The 15,293-nt window shown below is 33.9% G+C and overlaps 1 protein-coding gene across 2 annotated transcripts in view; it reads right to left on the reverse strand.

Annotated features, from left to right (window-relative positions):
- LOC115209828 (serine/threonine-protein phosphatase 2A 56 kDa regulatory subunit epsilon isoform) overlaps positions 1–15,293 on the reverse strand; it is a 259,628-nt gene that overhangs the window by 41,202 nt on the left and 203,133 nt on the right. For both annotated transcript variants that reach the window (XM_036501105.1, XM_029778389.2), the window contains exon 6: positions 14,383–14,442. In XM_036501105.1, the coding sequence (XP_036356998.1) occupies positions 14,383–14,442 (60 nt within the window). The remainder of the gene's footprint in view (positions 1–14,382; positions 14,443–15,293) is intronic.

A 15,293-nucleotide genomic window follows, 5' to 3' on the forward strand; every position in this document is an offset into this window, starting at 1 on the left:
AGCCCATGACTACTACATGTTGGTGGGAGCATGAAGCACAACAAAAAATGCCAGGCAATCAGGTCTGCCAGATTAATGGAACTTTATGATGTTCTGGTAACTAAAGAGATTCTAAAGTATTTTTTTTTATTACCACATCTTTATATATAAAAGAGAAGTTGTGTGTCTGTCTCCTACGATTTAGATTCCTAACTACCACCACATTTTGCGGTGCAGTGTAACCAAAAACGGGTATCTTATAGTCATGATTCATATCGAGCCCTTCTGGGTATTAGCGCGCGTCTACGATGAGTCTACGATTTAAAAAAAAATTTACCATCATTTTTTCCCATTTTTAATGCATTTTTTTGCTATTATATAAGGGAAGTAACTCTCTAAAAATGTATTATTAAATCTCAGAACGTAAAAAGCTACAGTAACACCCCCCTTTGTGGTTAGCCATATTGAGATGGCTATTATACGTTACATCTCTAAAAATGCTTATATAGTTATTTCCCTTACAAACCCGAGCAATGCCGGGCGATACTGCTAGTTAACTATAAACTAATAATCAGTATTAAAGTCAATTTAAGTAAATAATATTGTGCCAATGAATAAATTTCTTGCTTGTAAATCCATCCCACCCTTACCAAATCACTTATCACATTGTAGTATGATGATGCTGACTTAAGAATATTAATATCTGCAGATAACATTAATAAGTTACTCATGAATGACTGTCAGAAGAATGGAGAAACCAAAAAACTTCTGTCTATTGATATTCATTATAAGTCTGATGTACTTTTTGTTTATATCAGAAAATAATGGTAAAAAAATGCATTTTAAGTTAAGTTGCAAAACTATGCTCTTAACCATTTTGATATGACGCCATTCAGAGAGTGGTGTCATTTGAAAATATCTTTAACAATCTAGGTGATGATTTGTTTGAATGTAGTAAAAACCATATTATAGGAATCTATAAGTTAGAAAAAAATTACAAGTAAATCTTTTAGGAAAAAGAACATACTGATTTAAAAAAGAAAAAGCCACAAATTTATCCAACACATTTGAATAAATTTGATCTAAATTATACAAAATATGAAGCATTTTCCAGATTTAAACTAGGCAAAAAATAATGAAAACTAGTTTGAAAAGAAGGGTACTAAGGTTGACCAACAATTTTATGGGGTAAAAAGCAGGTTTTAAATAAAATCTCCCTTTCTACTTACATGTAAACAGTACAAGGTATATTTACCAAAGATTAAAGCAAATATTGTCAGAGCTTTCTGCACTACAAACTGTGTCAATGATTTATTTATATTAGAGGATCATTGAAAACCAAAGTAATGCTTGGAATGAAAAGTTATGGATTAACCAACAAATTAGTAATCATACCAAAAAGGAAAGAGATAAACATGGTCAGGCCCACTAAACTAAAACTAAGCCAGCTGACTATCCCAGAGTTAAAATGTAAACAAAGATTAATATCAAACTAGATCAAAAGATTAATTGAATCATACCAAAACATGGTTGTTTCTTCTTTCTTAGTACATTAGAACTACACTTTCTCAGGCAGTTGTAAGGTAAGTTTGACCTTAGAGCAAATTCTTTGAATAGGCATGGTTAGTGTAAAGATTGGTTCCAAGCAAGCATATCTGTGATTCAGTTTCAACTTCTGATTGTAGTTTATTTCTCTTTCACCTATATCACTAGTGCACTTCTTGAGTAGTACTGACCAACAATCCTATTCTTTTTGTATTAAATCTGAGACTTTGTCTATTAAGAAATCATTATTTTAAATAATAGAAAAGACAATATGAATTAGCAGTTTCATATTTAGTACCAAAAATACAAAAGCCTTGATAATAAATATAAGCAATAAATGAACAGATGCATACACATGTACATACAAAGACGCTAGAGTTCAACTAATGTATTAAATGAGGAATTGAATTTGAAACATGTTAGTAAGTGTCTTGAAAAATATGTACAACTACACAAATTGATAGAGTTACACATATTTTCCAAGAATTATGTCTTTATCTTTCACCTCCACTGCTATAATCTCAACTCTTCTGAACCTCTGGATGACATACAACATACACTCAAACATCTGTCCAATTTTCTCAATCCTTCTTCTTCAGTTTGTATCATATTGGAACTTCTCTGCCAATATTTTCCTCACAAATATCAATCTGAAGGATTCTAACTGAACATTAACCACACTGGCCTTATTTATCTTTTTCAAGTACCCTGAGAGAAAAGTTGGACCTAAGAAGCATCAGATGTGTGCAAGAGAGACGACTGCACTGATATGGTCAGGTGGAAAGAATGGATGAAGATAGCTGTGTGAAAATGTGCCACACCCTAGTGGTTGAGGGAACATGTGGAAGAGGTAGACCAAGGAAGACCTGGGATGAAATGGTGAAGCATGACCTTCGAACATTAGGCCTCACCGAGGCAATGACTAGTGACCGAGACTTTTGGAAATATGCTGTGATTGAGAAGACCCAGCAAGCCAAGTGAGACCATAACCTTGTGGCCTATGCCAGGGGTGTAACCAGCCCATTTATGTGTACCTTTCCTTCATTGGACACTAAACTCTGCTTGCGAAGACTTGTTGAGGCAAGTGAAATCGAAATCAAATTCGATGACTGGCATCCGTGCTAGTGGAGTGCTAAGAGCACCATCCAAGCCTGATCGTTGCCAGAGCGGCTAACTGGTTTCCATGCCGGTGGTATGTAAAAGGCACCATTCGAGCGTGATCGTTACCAGTGTCGGCTTACTGGTACTTGTGCCAGTGGCATGTGAAAAAACATTTGAGCGAGGTCGTTGCCAGTGCCCCTGGACTGGCTCCTGTGCAGGTGACACGTAAAAAACACCATTTGAGCATGGCTGTTGCCAGTACCGCCTGACTGGCCCTCATGCCGGTAGCAGGTAAAAGCACCCACTACACTCTTGAAGTGGTTAGCGTTAGGAAGGGCATCCAGCTGTAGAAACTCTGCCAGATCAGATTGGAGCCTGGTGCAGCCTTCTGGTTCACCAGTCCTCAGTCAAATCGTCCAACCCATGCTAGCATGGAAAGCGGACATTAAATGATGATGATGATGAGCTTAAGTTAAGTTTGACAGACTAAGTGTTGGATGTCCTTCCACCTCAAACTAAAAGATAACTAATAAGTATAAACATAATAAATAAACATAAAAAACAACTACCAAGACATCTATATATATCATTGGCATTTACATGAAATTTCTATTGTTTCTTTTCATGGCAACTGATTGAACAGACAGACAAAATCTTAAGGTCAAGCTATATTGACAAATATGTAATTAGACTTATTTGAATGGAATATAAATATAAAGATCATCATTATCATTCTCAATTCACATCTATTTATAAAAAAAAAAAACAAGGAAAAAAAAGCACTGGCATTAGATGGATGGAATAATAATGTATCACTTCTGAGATAATGTTTTCAGTGACTGTTCTAAATTGTTTTTTCTCAAATATTCCTGACTTTACTTTTACTAAAGGTTCCTAATCCTGGCACAGTTAACATATTTAATGGTCTTTCTGGCTACACAACACTGCATGAGGCTTGTGTCTCCTACCCCACTCTCTCACTCCACACACACACACACCTATAATACAATATTTCAAATACAGAAGAAAATCAAATATTTCTTGTATCAGAAAAATACAACTACTATTATTTCATCATGAATGACTTATTTTAGAATGAAGGATGATATTTTGCAGGAGCTGTGGTCATGGCAGGAGCAGCAGAACTTATTGTAGAGATGAGATGTTAGTAAAAATAATCAGGACATAAAACAATTGGGTGAAAGAGGTTATTGACAAAACTTCAATTGAGCCAGAATACATTTTACAAAGTGCTTACTAGAACTTTGATCTTGGCTAAGTTAACTTTAAGGCATTTTCATTCCAGGTTTTGTTTCCATTGCTGGAATTTCTTTTCTAATCCTACTATAGATTCAGCTATAAGAACAAGGTCATCAACACAGAAATTCCCATGGGCAACCAGTCTGGTATGGTGCAAAGGAGGAGGACTATGGTAAACAGGAGGGGATTAAGAGTCAAGCACTGGTGAACTACTACCTGTGCACTAAATTAATTGCTGTACCCATTTTTAACTCTCATCTCACTGACAGCACTCCCACACATGGTTTAAATGAATCTCACCAACCATTTAGCCATTCTTAGTTTCTGCAGTGATCACTAGATCAGGGGGTTGAAGGACCTTGTTGAAGGCTTTCTCCAGGTCAAGGAATGTCAAGTACAGCAGTTTACTTTTGGTTATACATTTCACCAGTAGATGCCTTACTAGGAAGAGAACATCAGTGGTACATCTCCCTGGCACAAAACCAAACTGCATCACATCTAGTCTCTCTTCCCAATTAGCTGAACTATAACTTTCTGTAACTTAGATGTGTGTGTGTTTTACTTATTGTGTGTGTACATGTACACATGCATGCATATGTGAGAGAAGAGAAAGAGAGAAGGTAGGAGCAACACAACTAAATTTTATAGCAAAAACCTTGACTAACTGTTTTTATTTGAATTTGTATTTACAGACACAGATATCCACACACATACACAAGGTGTGTGTGTGTGTGTGTGTGTGTGTGTGTGTGTGTGTGTGTGTGTGTGTGTGTGTGTGTGTGTGTGTGTGTCTGTCTGTCTGTGTGTGTATGTATGTATGTATGTATGTATGTATGTATGTATATCATGTCAGAGCTCGGTGACAGTATGGCTTGATAATAAGGTAAGTTCCTTGTCAGAATCAGGTTATTGACAAATATTTGAAGCTGCAGCTTTTCTGTTTGATACTGCTGCTTAACCTGGCAGTCAATCCATTGCCAGTTCTGTTGAAGAAATGCCAAAGTTATATGCTTGGATGGGTAAAGGAGAACAAAATCAATGTCATGCACAAATTATTGTAATTTAAAAAAAAATTTTTGGTGAGCTGAAACTAATTATAGCACTAAGACAATAAAAGCTTGTCAAAATGTTTTGTGGGACATGCAAATGAAATTTGTGAATAGATGAAATTTATTCACAATGAAACTTTATATATGATAACCTATTGAGGTATATCAGTGACCAGATGATGAATGCTAATATCAATGGGTATTTTTTTTCTTCTTTTTACTTGTTTCTAAACCTGACTGATATATAAGTCTGAAACAACCCCCAGCCCACCCTTGAGAATTTTACAAATACTGGTGCATGAGGTAAGACTAGAGTAACAAAACAGTGCTTTAACAGGCCTTCAAAAGTTTAGAAGTAACAGTTGTAATCCAACAACTCCCTAGTGCATAATGCTATTGCAAATATCAACATTGAAATACTAGCCTGAATACTTGAAGAAAAATGAAAACCAGCTTTTTTGAGCATGCAAGCAGTATATCAATGTTATAGATAGCAGCTACTGTGCCAAAATGCCTGCTTAACCTTTCTATGAGATGTGACATTGTCACAAAAACTACAAATAAGTTTATCCACATGAAGTATCACTTGCAATAGAATACATTCATAACATTAGAAATGAGGCATACAACTGGAATATTCCAATAAAAATATATATCCAGCACAAACATGACCAAGCATAATATTATTCTCTAGGAAAAAGAATAAAAATCATATAAAAGTCAGTTGATCTGCAGATGTGAAGAATGTCCTGTCTGAAGTTATGGAAAGTACCTATAGAAAACTGTGAAATGCAGCTTTGCTGTTATCATTTATACTCATTATCATTGAAGCAGTGAACCATGTAACAAAGGATTTATGTAGAAAACTGCAAATTCTCTAAAACAAAATATAAAACAATAACTTCCATCACCACTGAGTCATGGATGCTTTTAATGGATTTCATCCCCATTTTTTTCTGTAGATGCCACCAGTGCTACAACCAATTTGGGAGGACAAAGATCATGGAACTGCCCACCTCTTCTCTGACTAATCTACATACACACACACACACATCATTGCTGCTGTCAACATCACCACCATCACTATGTTACACAAGTTTTTCTATGCTTGCATGGGTTGGCACTTCTTTACTTAACTGTTATCTTCCATACATATGTCCACACCAGCGCAATCATCTCTTTTGCACACCACATCGGGTTCTTTTTATACCCAGTATTGTTTTTTTTCACTCATTTGTGTTCCACTGTTTGAAAAGACTAACATTACATACCCACCAGAGTTAAAAGCTTCCTTAACTTTATTCACAGTTTGCTCTTACTCTGGCTACTATGTTTTCAGGGTACCCACCTTCACTGCCAATTAGGTTATCAAGATAACAGTGAATCATCTGAGCAGTTTAAAGAATTCATTGCACATGTGCTCTTACTGCCAAGTACTCATGAGCATTTGTGACACACAAAATCCTTCTTCATCATTAGCCTGCGATAATAGTGCATCTCTTGTGCACCTGCAGTTTACGTTAGGTATGCAATATAGAATTCCTACCTTCATTTTTTTTTTCTATCAAGCATGGCAAGATTCTGTAATCTTTAGACATTCAGCTTAACTTTTCCTCTCCTAAAGACAGCCTCTCTTGTTTTTTTTTCCCCTTCAACATTCAGAATTTCTTTTCTAATTTTCCAACAGATTCAGCTGTGAAAATGAAGTCAATAACATGTAGAAGTATTGAAACTCCTATTATGGCCTGGAAAAGTATAAGAAACAGAATGGGGCTGAAAATCAAACCCTGTACACTAAATTCTCTACTGAACTCAATGCTAACATCCATGATGCTGATAGCATTCCTGTATAAGGCTTGCACACCTCTCACAAGGTATTAATTTACAACTTATTTTCTTAGAGATTGCCAAATGACAGAGCAAGAATCCAGTGAAAGTCCTTCTTCAGGGCAACTAAACTAGGTATAATTATTTTATCACAAAGGTGGCATTGGTGGTGTCCCTGGCACAAACTGAAACTGCATCTTACTCAAGTTATCTCTCTTCCTAATTAACTATGCTACAAGTCTTTCTGCAACTTTCATATCTTGACCCATTAATTTGACGTATCTGTAGTTCTTTCTATAGCATTTCTTATGCCTTGATGATAGTATTGCCACTCAAGTGACTGCAAATGGCATTTCCTTGTACCACCTAATTACTTATGCCAGTGATTAGCTTGAGTCTAAGTTCAACAGATACTTTCAACATTTCAGCAACTATCATTGAAGGTCTAACTGCTTTTCCTGTGTTTATGCCACCGATGGCTTTAGAGCTGTCACCTTCAATGGGTGACATGATAACATGCTTGCAATCCATGTTGTGAAATCATTAAAGGAAGACAGTTATAAGGAGTGGGGAATCACAAAATCAATGAAAAACCCTAACTGCATACACGGAACTAATACATACTGTATTAGTGCTGTGCATAGTAGTGAGGCAACCAATTATGAACATCCTATCAATAAATGATTGCACCACCAACACTCTTCCTTTCAGATGCAGGAAATGAAGATCACATGACCCACCTGTCACTACCGCTACTATATCAAAAACTCATGTCTAGTATAAAAAAAAAAATTATGAAAAAACTTCAAGGCAGTCACCATCAATGTAGGCACAATGAAGGGTAGGTCAGGAGAGATTGTAAAGACGTTTAAGTAGAGGTGAGTAGATGTTTGCTGCATAAAAAGAGGTAGGTAAAATGGGGGGAGGGGAACCTGGATCAGACTCTTCACAAAGGAAACCAGGTACAAATTTTCTTATGTAAATACTGAAGTTGAAGGATTAGGTATACCGTTGACAGTGAAAAACACTAACTAATTGAAGTAGTCAGAATATACAACAGAATAAGTAAACTTGGAATTGTTATATACACTGGCAGCAATAGTAAGCTATGAATATGTCCCTCTGTCAGGCCTGACAAATGAGCAAAAGTACCATTTCTAAGAAGCCTCCTTGCTGGTGACTTTTACCACTCATGATCAGAGTAAAAGTTAAGCAGACTCAAAGACACACAAAAATTTGGAGAAGGAAGATATGAAAGCTGAAAGATCCTTCATACATGTGTAGGTGCAAAGAATTAGGTGATACACACAAAATGATGCTAATGCAAGTATATCCATACAGATAACCATAATTTTAAAACAACATTTTTGATCAATCATTATTGCAAAGTCTTAATTCCAATTCTAATATATATTTTAATAAAATGTTAGTAAATTATTACACTAATTTTTTTCATTTCCTGTTCACTATAAGTTCTTATCTTTTGCATTCTTCAAGATTTAGGTGAAGAACATTGAACAATCTCTTCATACATATACAAAAAGACTATAAATAACAACTTAGAAAATCAAATCAAAGCACATTTCATTATTTTATAACTTAATATATTTATGTTTAAAAGCTATAAAGCTATTAAATGTTTTAAAGTCTTTTCACCTTAATATTTATTTTGATCTTTCTCATAAATACTAAGAAGTTATTTAATTAATATTTCATTTTTCCTTTCATATTTTTCTTTTAATTTATGTAAACAGGATAATGTCTTCCTTTATTTGCAGAATGGACAAGATAATATATGTATGAACTAAACAAAGAGAAAATCCAACTAGAGGTTAGTTTTTCCTAGTATATAAAATCACTGAATGGATCAGTGATATAGCAAAGACTGTGAAACATTCTACTAACTTTACAGGAGAGAAGTGGTGGGGGAACACATAATACTTGTACACTTACATAGGTAAATACTTGTTACAGTCTTGACTCAAACAAGAAATGCTTGTCACTTTGTTAGCAATGAACTTAGGATTGTATTAAGAATAGCTTAAAATTTGAAGAAAAGAACATATGTGGATGTATACCATGGGCTTCAAATAAGATTTGATTTAAAGCAGAAATGCAAAAGACCAAAACACATGTCAACTGCTCATTAAATATCAAAGATATAAAGTCCACAATTGTAGTTTCAGAATGCAATAATAAAAAATAAAAAAAATCTACTTGAAAGTTTAGCAGCCAGCATATTTGGCAGTAGTTTTATAAAAAATTACTAACAAGTATGTTTTCAAAATGTTTCGCCCAAGATTTAATAAAGAAACATCAATAAAACTATGCTAGATTTATTGATCAATGCACAGGCAATTTATTTAGGCAAATAAAATTCTATATTAGTGCACAAGAAATATAATTATAAAAAAAACAAACAAAAATTACTATGATCAAATGGCCACCTAAGGTTTTAATTAACACAAAAAAGAAAATCAAAACAACTACCAATATATTTACTGTGCTCAATTTAAACAAAAAAATACTTTGTGCATGTTTGAATATATGCTAAAGTATACAGGCAAAACATTTGTTTTATAGCATTAAATTGCATTTTGCTTGTCCTCTGGGAAGTATTAGCGACAAAAGGGTAAATACCAGTTCTTATAACTTCCTTTAGAGAATAATCTCTTGGTATAGTCATAGACTTCATGTTATAATTTTTAGAAATGATTTTTGTTAATATATTTGTTCATAGCCATGTAAATTGATATACCTCAACCACTTTCAGATGAAAAATTTAAAAAGCATTACTATTATTTATTTTTACTATGTAAAGAAATTTTTATTATGGCTAATAAAGGAGATACTCAAGAGAGAAGAAATTAAGAGCTATCAAATTGCTGGACTAGATCATGAAAGTTATGAAAAGAGGTACAGCTTGATTGATAAGAGTTATATTAGATGAGATGCGGTTTGGTTTCATGCCAAGGAAAAGTACAATGGATGCACTTCCTGGTGAAGTAACTGCAGAAGTATTTGGCTAAAACTAAGCTGCATTAATCAATTCTGAAAGATCACATAGCAAGGATCCCTTGCTCTGTGATCTGGTGGTCACTGAAGAAGTTAGGAATATATGAATTTGTGTGAGCCATACAGCAATGAATTTAATGTGCTAGTAGGAGTTCTCAATCCCTTCTCATTTATCATAGTCTTCCAGACTGTAACAGGAGTTTAAGCCTGGTTGCTGATGGCCTTGTTTTTATAGCTGAATCTGTAGTGGAATTTATTAAGTTTCAGGTGTGGAAGCAGAACCTGGAATCAAAGAGCCTTAGAGTTAACTTAGCAAAGACTAGAATTTTAGGAAGCGAGAAAACACATAGAACTAAGCTTCTACCAAGAAAATGGCCATGCTCAATATGTAGCAAAAGGAGTACCCAATGCAAACTACAGACACAAGGTATCAGAGATAGACCTGCACAAAAAGTAAACTTTGTATGTGACAGATGAGTAGGAGCAGTAAACACTAAGAGTCCACAGGAAATACACTTTCTCAAATGCCCAGATAAATCCCTGTAGGTAGTAGCTTCTATTACCTAGGTAACCCAATTGACAGTGGAAGAGGATGTTTTGAAAGAATAGTTGCTAGAACTTCTAGCAGAGGATAGCCAATAAAAGTATGAGAATAAGTAGTGAGGTCAGATATCAACATGTTAAGCCTCACATCAAAGATGACAAGAGTGGTGACAATAATCATAGACCTGCCCAACAGACTAGACACTTAAAAATGAATTAAATAAGATAAATTAGGGTAGGGATAAATGTGTAAGTAAAATGTTTATCATGACAGAGGAAATTGGGGATAAGGCTTTATTTGTTGACTACATAGTAAAAGGCATATGCGTTTCATTAAACATGTTATTTACTTCAAAGAACATTAAAGTTGCACTTTATAGTGAAAAGCACCTCATTACATTTGGTAGAATCCTCTACCTTTAGCAGCTTTGGCTTTACCTTAATGTCAAGAAATACTTTTGTTCTGTGAAACTACTGATATTCTATGAGTTTCAAACAGGTCTTATTACTTGTACCACTCTCAGACCTATCAATGCATTTCCTATCATTATAAGCTTGACTAGATTCAGAAGAAAGATGTTTGGCTAATTGATAAACTTTCCTTAGCTGAAGCTCTTCAAGTTTTGCTTTGTTGAGTGAAGAAGGATCAATTAATTCCAAGATAAAAATAGGTGAAATAAAAAGATACTGAACAAAAGAATGCAACATTAACTCTCTGAAGTGCAGGACTGATGTGCATGTAGTAGAAAAATTTTAACTTTGCTTATAACTATTGTATTGTACTCCTGGACAAAGCATGTATCACAGTTTGTCAATTTAAAAATAAGTGTCACTGCAACTTTAAAAGACCAAATACAATTCAGCAATACAATCTTTCACTGCAACAATATACAAGGTATCCACAGCTGCAAACTAAGATTATGCTGAAGACAGCTTTGGAAAATATTTACAAAACAGAACCCATACACTTTCCATGTTAAATTTTCAATACTGTTAAGATTGATTTAAAGGCAAATAATGTATTGTTTATATCAGATTCAACAATTTAAAAAGTTCATTGGATGATGCAGAGATAAAACAAAAATTGAAATACATATTTAATCAGAATAATACATAAAGCTGGAGATCACTTCCAATTCTTGGTATTAAATAGATGAGATATCAATCTCCTCTTGGATCGAACACTAGTCTATCACAGGTAGTTTTTTTTTCCCTATAATACGATTTGAATTCCAAGCTACAAGCACCAATGAAATACTTTTCAATTTCAGTCCTGCTGCTTTTTATATTGCTGAATTACATCAATTGTAGTATAAACTGAAAGATCCTGGGCTTTCGGAAGTTCTTGAGCTATAGATAGAATGCAGTGCTGGTAACAGGACAAGAACAATCAACTCTTTAGTTTTCAGGTACCTTACAAATATGTTCATCACGTTTCTTGTTGAATGACATCATGAAAAAATTTACTTGAAGAATATTTATTAGGCCTTTTGTGAATAATCCATATCCTCAAAGAAATACAATTTTAATTATACATTTCCATTTCGTTTGCACATGTAAAGGTTGCTATATAATCAAATTTATTGTTTATTAAAGTATATTCTGAAGAGGTAAAAATGGTAGCATGGTTAACAAGATGCCTTGAAACCTATTAACATCACTTTATTTCAGGAGTCTGAATCCCATATGTGCTGACTTTTACCACTCTGGTCTGATAAATACCAATTATGAACAAAGAAATACATTAAAACTTAGAATTCAAATTTGGTTGGATCTAGAAACTCTTCATTATTATTTTTTCTCTTTTGCTATCAACAAATTTCAGCAGCATGCAATAACTACAAGAATCTTCAAACAAGTTATTGTGTAATGCATGTATAATGATTGGGGTATCAAGTGATATCAATAACTTGCTTTGTAAGAAAGAGATCCCAACCTTAATGACAATGAAATTCTTGCCATTTAAACATGTGTCAACATGAAAAATGGATTATTTATCTTATTTAACAATTATTCCTTCTTCGTTATCTCAGTCTGCACTGCATATGGCTATAAACCTTAGCATTAGTAAGCTATTGCCTAATGGCTTGGAGAATGATTGTATCATACAATATAGCTATAAGATTTGAAGTTTTTTAATTGACTGACTTTTAATACAAATACATATTAAGTGAAAGAAAATCTGGAAAGTGAAAGTACTCTGAACCAGTTGTAGGTTCAGAGAAATTTTAGTTGCCACATATGACAAAATAGGGGAGGAGGTGACAGAGACTTCTATATGATTAAAATCAAAATTCTGGCTGTCTGTCTGGGACTCCAGTATCTCATTCTACATTTGCTCTACATAGACATATACTTTTTATAAATCAAGATGATCCTGAGATTGAAAATCTGCCCTTCGTTTGGTTCTTGAATATTCAGCATTGGGATCTGATTTAAAAGCATCTGGGTTGCTATTTCTAGCAGGTAAAGCTTGGCTGATTCATGCTATATTGATTGGTATTTGTCAGACAACATCAGAGATCAGGGTGGGAGATAAATAACATTCCTGTCATTAATTTTATGTTGAGATAAGAACCTTGGAACAGATTAGCTGACAGTTGGGATTCAACTTGAGACTGGAACAATAAAATGACTGCATTACAGAATTAATTCTCATCCGTCCTTAAACTCTGATCAAATACCACCGGGGCATATAATCATTATAGACATATTATAGTCATGCTATTTACCTCTCTTTAGTTTGGGGCTGAAGGCCAAATTATCCCTCTGTAGGAGCTAGCTTGAAAGTCCACATGGAGTGCAGCTTTTAAGCTAGTATAATATAAAGAAGAGTCTCTATGAAACAACTTGTTGGGGGGTACAGACCAAATCTGTGGCTGATGCATGGTTCCAAATAGACAAAATGTAATATGGTAAAGGAATAATATTATAGAGCCATATAAGCTAAAAGAGTATCATAAAAAGATGGAAGAAATGGAGCAGCTGATAAAAATGTTAGGTTTACTTAGCAAGAGGGGAACAGAAAGTGAAAAGTGTGCATTATTATTGGCAATATGATTATCAGAGACAGAAGGTGTTTCATATTGCAAAGCAGAGTACTAGAGAGAACTGAGGTGTTGTTAGAGAGAAGTGTGCATGGATTGAGAGTGGTACACTTACATGTATCAACATTGAAAAGAGGCATGAAAGTGCTAATATGTGTTATGTAGCATACACTGTAAATTGGCTGGTGTTAATAAGGGCATCTTGCCATAGAAACCATCCCAATAAAATGGAATGTATGAGTAGTGAGATGTGGTCTCCATATCATCTAAGAGCAGTAATTCCAAATAAGAACTGACTAGAACAGTAACAATTCATCCTACTCATATGAGTATGGAAAGTGGAGAGAAAATGTTTATAATGATATAGAGATTGTACTAAATAGTAGACAAATATCTTATCAGTATTATGAAATACAATAAAAAATCTACTGCAATTTTTTCTAAATTTAACATTTAATGATTATTCTCCATAAATTAACATTTCTTGTATAAGTCCAATATTATGTGAGCCATGAACACAGCAAACAGGTGAAGCTAGAAAAAAAATAATAAAACATGCAGGTTCTGCTGGATGCATAATGTTAGTATACATGAACAAATGAACTAAATGAGCTGAAAGAAAAACAGTACAAGAAGAATTAGTTGCAAGAGACTGCACTAGCACAGACATATAATACATATGGTGGATGAGAGATTAATAAAGAAGTGCCAAATGGTCCAAGTGGAAGGAACATGTAGTAGTGACAAACTAAGGAAGAAAGGGGAAAAAGTACTGAAGGTTAATCTCAAGATGACAGAAGGGCACAACGGGTGGAGAAATGCTGTACCAGAAGACCCATTTAACTAATACAAAGATGGAAAAATGGATATGAAATGATGCTGATGATAGTAATGGGGGTGGTGGAATGAAACACACATTAAATGATACTTTAATCTATCAATAAATGTTTTGGTCCCATGATAATCTCAGTTGACCGTTATACAAGGGAGCATCAACTAATTATAAAGTTACTTACCTGCCTAATATCTCTAACAATTCTCCAACTCCATTAAATTGTTCTGTTTCATAGATAAACCTGAAACACATAAATTACAAGGTGATAAATAAAATATAATTCAATAAATATTCAAACATTTAAGCAACTCTTTTTTTACTTAAAAAAAGTTAGCCAAAATAGAAATAAATTATTGATTTCAAATTTAACAATTAACTTAGTGATTAACATTAGTATTTGAACATCTGGGTTCAGAACCCAGCGGAGAGTTAAATGATAGATTTGATTTAAGAAGTGAACAGAACAATAAATAATTCATGAAATATTTTCTGTATCATTTTCTCTAGCATCTTGCAAATGATTGATCAGATAAAAAGAAGAAAAAAGAAAACCAAACTAATAAGACAAATTATTAATTCAGAAATTATGAAGATAGATTTTTACTATCCAAGAAGTTATTAGCTGCTTACAATGCTGTCATATAAATCAACTTTTATTGTAATATTATCCATTTAATTAGAGCACAATCTTAAAGAAATTCAAAATCAAAGACTTGAAAGTAAACTGCAATGATAGAGGTTTAAAAAATTCTAAGAAAACTATTTTCCTTTTAGAAAATAAAGTGGAAGTCTAACATATTAGAGGTGAGTTGACAAACTTTGATCAATTGAAATTATCTAAGAAAAATTTCCTCCAGAGATGAGGAATTATGTACATTATTTACATTTGATGGATATTTGTCCTCATCTTGTTTGTTGTTAACATGTTTCAGCTGATATACTCTCCAGCCTTCATTAGGTGTTTAGAGAAATTTCAAACCTGGGTTCTCATTCCTGAGGTATTTTTCGATACTGCCGGGAATTGAACTTGGAATCTTGGGGTTAGTAGCCTATGCTCTTAACCACTATGCCATATGAAGGCTTGCCAGATCA

The sequence above is a fragment of the Octopus sinensis genome, linkage group LG3 (assembly GCF_006345805.1).
Source record: "Octopus sinensis linkage group LG3, ASM634580v1, whole genome shotgun sequence".
Lineage (NCBI taxonomy): Eukaryota > Metazoa > Mollusca > Cephalopoda > Octopoda > Octopodidae > Octopus > Octopus sinensis.